General features: G+C 38.0%; 1 protein-coding gene across 1 annotated transcript; it reads left to right on the top strand.

Annotated features, from left to right (window-relative positions):
- The first annotated feature begins 9,148 nt into the window (after positions 1–9,148).
- On the top strand, positions 9,149–9,406 carry LOC115029555 (keratin-associated protein 19-8-like). Its single transcript, XM_029470302.1, has 2 exons — positions 9,149–9,260; positions 9,333–9,406. The coding sequence occupies exons 1-2, from the start codon at positions 9,149–9,151 to the stop codon at positions 9,404–9,406; spliced, it is 186 nt and encodes a 61-aa protein (XP_029326162.1).
- The last annotated feature ends 429 nt before the right edge of the window (positions 9,407–9,835 follow it).

The raw sequence follows: 9,835 nt of genomic DNA, 5'->3' as shown, positions 1-9,835 counted from the left end.
TTTAGGTTCTCTAGGCATCCCATTTGTCATCATCTAAAACGAGATGAAGATATATCAGATGAATATGTGGTTGGAGATCTGTTAAGAGCCTGGAGATTGGCAAGTGCAGTGGGATGATTGAGGAACATCTCCCAACTTCCTCAGTCATAATAATCCTCAAAGCAATGTTAGTTGATATAAAGGGATTATTTTAGATTAATAAGAAACATATTACTGGGGATATTCATTGAATTATTCTGATGTACAGCATGGTGTTGTTGGTTTTTAAATGAAAACATTTCATAGCATCGTACTATTATCAAAACTTCTATATGCATTAAGTATATCTACAGGATTTAGAATTATACACTTAGTTTTAATTTTGGTCTTCAAAAGGAGGTTAGACTTAATGGTCTCCCCAGGACCATTTTGACACACCCAAAAACAGATAAATTCATGGCAGTCATCAAGTGTATATAGAGCAAGAACTTTTCTGAGAAAAAAGCTGTGTCCGATTGATGGTTGACAAGTAAGGCATGGAGTAAGAATAGTGTCAACCTTACCCCCATGCTGGAGACACACACATAGCCATGTTCAACAGCTCAGCCTCTTGTAACTTTTACTGCTGAGATAGGACCAGAGTATGAATTCTACACTTAGTACTGATAAGAGTTTTTCTCTCGATGTAATTGTGTGGCAAAATGTACATGATGCTTAGTTATCTTATGAGTGGGTTACTTGTAGCACTTTGAGGGCAAAGAAGGGAACATTAAATTTACCCCAGATTTATCAATGTAAAAAAACTCCTTTAAAGCTCACATTTGAGTTGGCCTGACAAGAAATTTATTATACAGTTCTGCTCAGGCTATCCCACAATTGAAAGGAAGGTTTCAGCTAGGCGAAGATCTTGTGTGGAGGCTATTGGAAAAATCTTTTTCAAACTACATGTTGGTGGTTGGCAGAATTAAAGCCCATGTGGTTGCAGACCAAATCCCCATCTTCCATTGGCTGTTAACTGGGAACCATTCTCACCAAGCAGCACTCACTGCCATTCTTTGCAGCACAAACAGAACTCCATTCTATCCTACAGAGACATGGCAAATTGCCCTCACACACAAGTCTATGACATATCATACTACTAGCTAGATATAACTAGATATAGTTGATTTTTTAAAAAATGTATTTATGTATTGACATCCCAAATGCTGTCTCCCCTTTTTGTCCCCCCTCACAGGACTCTTCCTTGAATCCCCTCTCCCCTTCACTTCTGAGGGATTGCCCTCCCCCATATCCCATCTCCCTGGTACATCAAGTCTCTGTAGGATTAGGCACAGCCTCTCCCACTGTGGCCAGACAAGGCAGCCCTCTGCTGCATATGTGCCCAGAGCCTGAGACCAACTCTTTAGTTGGTAGCTCAGTTTCTGGGAGCTCCCAGGGGTTCAGGTTAGTTGACATAGTTGATCTTCCTGTAGGATTGCCATCACCTTCAAGGCCTTCAATCCCTCCTCTAAAACTTCTGTAGGTGTACCTGACCTCCATCCAATGTTTGGCTGTCGGTACAGGATCATATGATTAGGTCAGGTCCATCCCAATAGCCCTTCTTTATTTTTCAAAAATTCCTATCATTGTATTTTATGGTTAAAGGTTTCTGTCATGGTTAATCTTGGTTGTCAATTCAATGGGATCTGGAACCAACTAAAAAGCTTCTCTATTTTATCATATTGCATTAATATCTCCTTGGTAAGTTAATCATACTGCTTGAGAACTCATTTTCTCTATTCATAAACTCATTTATCTTGTTTGATAATCCATCTATTCTCTTACAGCCACTATGACTACTATATTCCTTCACTGATAACAGAACCCAGGTTCTTTTGGATTCTACAGTGGACTGAAGACCCACAGCTCTTGATGGATCCTATATGCCTTCCACAATTGATTTGGACTACAGTGGCACCCAGGCCCATGGGATGGGTAGCTAGCATGTTCTGAGCGTCTCCAGATTAAAGGAATCCACTGATGAACTACCCACACTATATCATATATTTATATGTTATGTATTTGTGACCCACTGCAAGAAATTCCCAAGTATCTGTCTCTTGGATCCCCAAGTATCTGTCTCTGTCTCTCTCTGTGTCTCTCTGTCTGTATCTCTTATCTCTCTCGTCTATTTGTCTCACTTTTTGTCCAATATAAGTCCCTCATATTTAAGAAATAATATTTGTCTTTCTGAGCCTCACTTTTGTCTCTTAGTACAATGGTCTCCAGATATCCCATCCACTTTCTTGCAGATTAAATAATTTCATTTTGCTCACGGCTGAACAAAACTTCACCCAACATATGCAGAAAGTCTTCTTTATTCATTCATCTGTTAAAAATTAAAAGGCTTCTGTACAACAAAGAAATAATTGATAGAGTGAGAAGACTGTATAGAAATGAGAGGAAAAATCTTTCTATTTTGAAAGTCACCTCTGCCTAATGACATTGTTTAGTTATGAAAATAGCGCTCACCATTCACACAGTACTAGGGAAAAGGAGAGTGCTTTAATCATCAAGTGCCAGTATCTTGCAGAATCTCTCAAACTTTCTGAGCAACACACAAGGTAAATTCTAAGACATCCAAAGAACCACTTTCCACATGGTTCAGAGTCAACTCAAATCTTGGCTGTGGTACTGAAGTGTATGCTGTAAATTTGTTTTTGTGTGCAGTGTTGCCAACATTACAAGTATTCCTAACAGAATACATGATTTTATGTCTGAAATCTTCTCTTTATCTCCTCCTAGTTAATTCCATGTTAGTGATATAAGGGATCTCAAGATCACCCTTAATCTCTTCCCTATATCTGGCACATTCTTATCCAAGAAAGTTGTCAATTTATATGCTTATCTACCAAGTCTGTACTCAAAACTACACTTTTAAAGCATCATTCCATCTCAGTTTACAGTCCAATTCAACCATTCCCATAGATTATTGCATATCTCTTTCATCTATAATCTCTTCATTATTTTAACAATTATCACCATTCAAAATATTTTTGTTGGTAATATCTTCTACTTTTCCACATTGAAATATGATCTTAGAAAGTCTGGGATATTTTTTCTTGCTTTCCTTTCTACCTTGAGTTAGTTTCTTCAGTGTTCAGAGAAACTCTTAGGTCTTATTAGACATTCAGTGATTGTTTGGTTAAAAGGATAAATTAAATCTGTATTTGTTTAAAATCTGCCTCCTGCACTAGAACAGTGGTTCTGGAATATTGGAGGAATTTGGTTTTCTTTTCACTACTTATCTCCAAGTCAAGTAGATAAATGCCACTTATTATTTATTGAATTTGTAGATCATAATTAACTTGAACATAAAACAAATGGAAAGTAGACTGACAGGCAAATTTATAGTTTTATCTTAGACAATGTAAGTATACAAATGCACACAGATCCACAAATAAATATAATAATAATATTTAAATAATAAAAAGTTTAAAAAATGGTCAAGACATAATATTTCACTGTGTTATGGGAGGCTAGGAAATAATTTGTGGAGAAATCTTGGTAAATGGAGAGATCAGAACTGAAAGCAATACATAATACAAAGTAATCTGTGCTATGTTCAGTCCTCATAGATTTGTGACCTTTAATTTTTAGATACCTAAATAGACCTAGTACCATTTGTCACCATATTTGACTATCTTAATCATTCTAATATTTGTCTACATTGTTTTGACATATGTGTATGAAATAATTTGTTTCAGTCAGTGATAAAACATACAAATTCCACTAGTACTGATTGTTATAGTTACATAATATAGTGTTCGATGGTATGGAAGGAAAGTGCTTAATCGAAGAGAAGACACTTGGAAAATTTACCATAGGTATCTGTGGTAGTTTGACTGAGGACTATGTGCCATAGGGTCATGTGTTTAAACATTTGGTCCCCAGGTTTTGGAGTCATTTATGCAAGTTTTTGAAGTCTATGTAGAGCTTTGAGGAGTTGGAGCCTTGTTTGAGGAAATAAATTACTGGAGGCTTTCTCTAAGTGCTTATAGCCTCCCATGGATATCAACCTCTCTTGGCACATCAAATTGCTATTAAACTAGGCTCATAGCATCTTCTCCTATTGGACCTAGACAAGGCAGCCCAGTTAGGGGAAAGGGATTCAAAGGCAGAAAACAGAGTCAGAGATAGCCTCTGTTCCAGTTGTTAGGAGTCCCACATGAAGACCAGCTGCACATCTGTTACATTATCTTTAGGGGGTATAGGTGCATCCCATGTGTGCTCTTTAGTTAGTGGTTCAGACCAATTTCACTTATGAATATTGATACAAAAATACTCAAATTGTAGCAAAGAAGGATGTTTCAAAAAGGAAACATTTGAAGTGTCAAAACATGCATGTGATTTAAGGGGAGAAATGTTTTAAAATCACTAAGCAACAGAAAAAGAAAAGCAATATATGCCGGAGGAAAGGGATGTGGAAAAACACAGTGTTCTATAGATGACTAACGATAAAACACCCATGTCAATCAGCAGGTCAATATACCCTGATTATTTCACTAACTGAACTGCAGGAGAGACCACTACCAAGACTGTCACATGCAGTTTGGCTTCATTTTGTTTTCAATTCACTTTTCATGCATGCTTCTTAGTTATATATAGCTCACATATCAGAATATAGTTTTCATCAAATTCATGGACATTTTTGTGTCTTAGGTTTATGAAATATAGAAGCATTCAGTAAATATCCACTGAACTAATAAAGGAATAAATTGATTCTACACAGGAAAGACATTCCGGCTGCTGTCTGCAGATGAATCACTCACATGGATATTTACAAATAACACCTAACGCATTCATCAATACTTTTAATGAGGTTGCTTAAAAATAAGACAGGTTCAATTAAGAGGGCATTGCTTTGTTTAATTAAAATTACCAAGACAACCAAGGTTAAGAATAGCTGAAATTATGCTTAATTTCATGTTTAGGTAATTGTATATCTTATTAAATATTTTATGTTGTTTAAAAGATATGAAAACAATCATTTTAAGGGAGTTAGCTCAACAAAGCAAGTCTTATAGGTTTTCTCTTACAGTCGTGCTCGAGATCATGGGTGAAGCAGAAAGCAGAAAATGATACAGAATGGATGAGAAAGAATAATTGGAGCTGTGAATATCATCAAGGCACATTGTATGTTTGGGTGGAGTGTCCCAAAGTGTGGAATTCCTCATCTTGTGTACACTATAATAGTGATGATAAATCTAACTACCCATACACATACAGAGGTATAGAGTCTCTGGTGAAGCACACTTTACTCTCAAGAGAAAGCTGCTTGCAGGTTGCCAGGCATTGAAACAATGTTACCCAAGTCCTGGGGATTAGAAACTGTTATAGAGGCTTAGTGTACTGGCTAGTTTTGTGTCAACTTGACACAGCTGGAGTTATCACAAAAAAAGGAGCTTCAGTTGAGGAAATGCCTCCATGAGATCCAACTGTAAGGCATTTTCTCAATTAGTGATCACAGGGGTAGGGTCCCCTGTGGGTGGTGCCATCCCTGGGCTGGTAGTCTTCTATAAGAGAGCAGGCTGAGTAAGCCAGGGGAAGCAAGCCAGTAAAGAACATCCCTCCATGGCCTCTGCATCAGCTCCTGCTTTCTGATCTGCTTGAGTTCCAGTCCTGACTTCCTTTGGTGATGAACAGCAGTATGGAAATGTAAGCCGAATAAACCCTTTCCTCCCCAACTTGCTTCTTGGTCATGATGTTTGTGCAGGAATAGAAACCCTGACTAAGACACTTATCTTTGCTACTAGATAGTTGGGGGACTTTGGCTAAACAATTAAGCAGGATAGTGATAATGCAAACAAGGGATTGTTAAGAGTTTGCATTTAATACATAGAAAAGCTGGCAGAGAGTAGAAACAGCACCATCCCCCAACAGCACATGTATGGCTGTTTTTGTTTATTTCTAAGGTAACATTTTGTAGGTGAAATCTGTTTCATTCTCTGTAATACCTTGGCAGTTGGTACACTTTCTTATGTGTCCTGTTCCAGACACACAAAGCCTTGTGGTTCCATTTTCAATCTTCAAATCATTTAACATTGATGCATCTATTCTCAGTTTTCTGAAATCTTATAATTAAGCAGCAAAATTTTGCACAGTCACTTTATCTGATTGAATGTCACCCAGTCTGTTGACCTACAGAGATACAATGAATCACTTGGAGCTTCTCTGAATTTTTAAATGATTATTAAAACATGAGATTCATGTGGGTTTACAGGATGTACAACAAACAGTACATTGATTACATGGGGGCTGGCTAGCCCTTCCATTGTCTTTAGCATTAATAATCTCTATGTTTTATGAACCTCTGTGCTCCTATTTTCCTCTCCTTCCTTATAATTACCCTACAGTGACACGAGAAAAAGAGCCCTTGCTTCCTCTACTTGGTGGCCTTCATCTTTCCTTTTTCTCATCCTCACTTCCCTTGCCCTTCATCATTTCTAACGAATTCTATTTTACTTGGGTCTTCTGTGACATAATTTTCTGATTGAGTGAAGTTGTGATAATTGTCTTTTTGTGTCTATCTTAACTGTGTTTAACAACGTGACATACAGTTCCATCCTAAGTTGAGACTTCAGGGATAGTGATTATTATTATTATTAGTAGTATTAGTATTAATCATTCCATTTGTTTACATCTCAAATGATATTTCCCCTTCCCTGTTACTCCTCCATAACCCCCTATCCCATCCATCCTTCCTCCCTCCCCTTTGCCTCTATGAGGGTGTTCTACCATCCATCCACCCACTCCTGCCCCACTGCTCCAGCATACCCCTGCCCTGGGAGCCATCAATCCTCTACATAACCAAGAACCTCCCTTCCCATTGATGTCAGACAAGACCACCCTCTGCTACATATGTATCTGGAGCCATAGATCTCTCTATGTCCATTCCTTGGTTGATAGTCTCATCCCTAGGTGCTCTGGGTAGTCCAGTGAGCTGACATTGTTCTTCCTATGGGCTTGCAATTCCCCTCTGCTCCTCCAGTCCTTCCCTCCAGCTCTGCCACTGGTGTCCTTGAGCTCAGCCTGATGGTTGGCTGTGAGCATCAGCATCTGCATTGGTCAGGTGCTGGCAGAACCTTTCATGGAACAGCCACAGCAGGTTCTTGTCATTAAATACCTCTTAACAACAGCCTCACAGGGATATCTTTGGAAAACTATTTCATATCCTTCAAATTCCCATCAGGGCATTTCTGGATCGTATGGTAGTTTTGGTTTTACTTTTAAGTGGAATATATACACTATTTCCCCCTAGTATCTGCCCCAAATTATACCTCTGCCAACACTGTCCAAGGGTTTCCTCTGGGTCCACCTCTGACAGGATTTATTCTTCTACTGACTTTTTGATAATAGTCACTATCCACAACTTTGTAATCCCAGAATATCTTTATGTGATATTTTAAAGGTAAACTAGTAAAAAAAAGTTAGAGGAATATAGGGTATTGGTCAAATACCACTTGTATTTTTAAAACTTTTGCAAAGTTAATACTCTGGTTCCTCTGGAGATGAAAGAATCTATGAAATTCTTTTTGAACCTAGGATGCGTCCTCCCAACACTAGGCCTGTCTTTACTGTCATGGGAAGGAGGCTGTAGGCTGTGGATGGAGCAGATGGTCCGTGAGGCTAATCTGTCCAGGCTAAGCCTATAGCATACACAAAGCCAAAGAGAGCATTCTTAGGTTGGTTATTGTAAGGTCCTCAATTACTGAGATATAATAGTTCCCTCTCAGGAAATATTTACCTGGATCATGACAAATGTTAAACATTAGAGTTCTTCTGCAAATCATCTTAAATTAGATAAAGTCAATATTACTGCAATACAAGTATACGGACATTAAATTTCCCAACGGCAGAGAACCACTAATATGGACATATATGTTCAACCAATTCCACTTTGCTCTCAATTTCTTGTTAATAAAGCACATTTTTTTTTGTATTCTTTGTGGTACTCAACTGCTCTAAGCCACAACATGGACTTACCTGAGCATTTCTATTAACAGATTATATATATATATATATATATATATATATATATATATATATATATATTTATTATGTGATTATCAAGTATATGTAAAAATTTAAATATGTAAAATCCCAGAGCAGAAACACTTAACTGTGTCAGTTACGAACTGTCTTTAAAGGTGACAGCATGGTTCTAAATGTCTCTGAATCACAGCTTTCTTCTTGATTTACAAATACAGATGCATACACACACACACACACACACACACACACACAAACACACACACACACACACACACACACACACACACACACGGGGTGGGGAGGAAGGGGAGAGGGAAAGGGAGAGGGGAGAGGGAGGGAAAGTGGTATTAAATACCTTCAAGTTTATAGTTATGGAGTGAAGAGTAGAGTAGTTTGGATCAAGAAACTACTTATATGGAACTAGCAGTTTTTTGTCTATAGAGTGCTTAGTGGTGTCTATCAAGCAGACTCTCTATATAGCAAACATGGCAGTACAGAATTTCTTGGTTATTAAAAAATCAACATAGATATGATCTACTCCTTACACACAATGTGATTCTCAGGTGGGTTTAGAATGTATAGTATTAAGACAAACATCATGGTTGATAGTCATCTTGTAAATGGAGCACTTCAACAGTTATGATTCAGTGCAAAACTTCTTGGCAGAATAATGATGGCACACCTTCTTGGTTTAGGAAAAATGTCTTTCAACTACAGACTGTCAAAAGAAGGATGGAGTTACAGGACAAATGCACTCTCATGTGATACCATTTGTGTATTTGAAGCTAAGGATTTTATTATAGAGTTTGAAACCCTGGAACTCAAGCATGCATGGGTACTATAAACAGCACAGTTTTTTTTTTTTTTTTTTTTAATTAGAGGCAAAACGTTTTTCTAGGCATTCAAATAAAGCAGCCCATCAAACACGTTGCACAACCTTTAAATCACCAGTCAAACAAACAAAGAGAGGATGCGGTTGAGTCCTAAGAAACAAGATTGGCTGCATAGTTTTCAGTTTGTCTTAATGAATGACATTTAGAGGTATGGCTTCTCCCAGTATATATAAATGTCCTTGTGGAGTTGTACTGACAACACTGACCTGCAACTACCAACGAGATCTACCACTCCCAACACCATGAGCTACTACAGCGGCTACTACGGAGGTCTGGGCTATGGTGGCTTTGGAGGCCTGGGCTGTGGCTATGGCTGTGGATGTAACAGCATCAGCAGACTGGGCTATGGCTGTGGCTATGGAGGCTTTGGATATGGCTCTGGCTGTGGAAGCTACGGATACGGCTCTGGCTACGGAGGCTACGGAGGCTACGGAGGCTATGGATATGGCTGCTGCCGCCCTTCCTGCTGTGGAGGATATGGGTTCTCCAGCTTCTATTGAATAAATATTTGAACCTACAACCCATGGATTAGTCTTCCGTGGTGCCTTGAGTTTGTAAAAATCTTTACCCTATGACCTTCATACTTTGTTTATTCTGTATCTATTATTTTGCTTCCTTCTGGAATATAAGGTTTGTGTAAATAATGTTATTAGAATATTAGGAAAATATTAGATGAAGTCAATATTTTTGAGTGTTGATCTTCAGGAACCCACTTCTGTTCTGTTGGGGTGTCATTATGTTCTCACAAACATTAATAATAAAGTATTTCTGACACAGTTCATTTGTCTTGAATATCAATTCTCTAATAATAGTAGTAGTTTATTTGGGTTTATTGATATAATAACCAGCTATGTGGGTTTTTTAATAAGTAAAATCTTCAATACAGGTTGATTTTTAAGGCTCCTTCTCTCTACTTCCATCTCTTCCAT

Source organism: Mus caroli, chromosome 16 (assembly GCF_900094665.2).
Source record: "Mus caroli chromosome 16, CAROLI_EIJ_v1.1, whole genome shotgun sequence".
NCBI lineage: Eukaryota > Metazoa > Chordata > Mammalia > Rodentia > Muridae > Mus > Mus caroli.
Note: the sequence above shows the minus strand (reverse complement) of the source record. Positions and strands in the feature narration are given on the sequence as shown.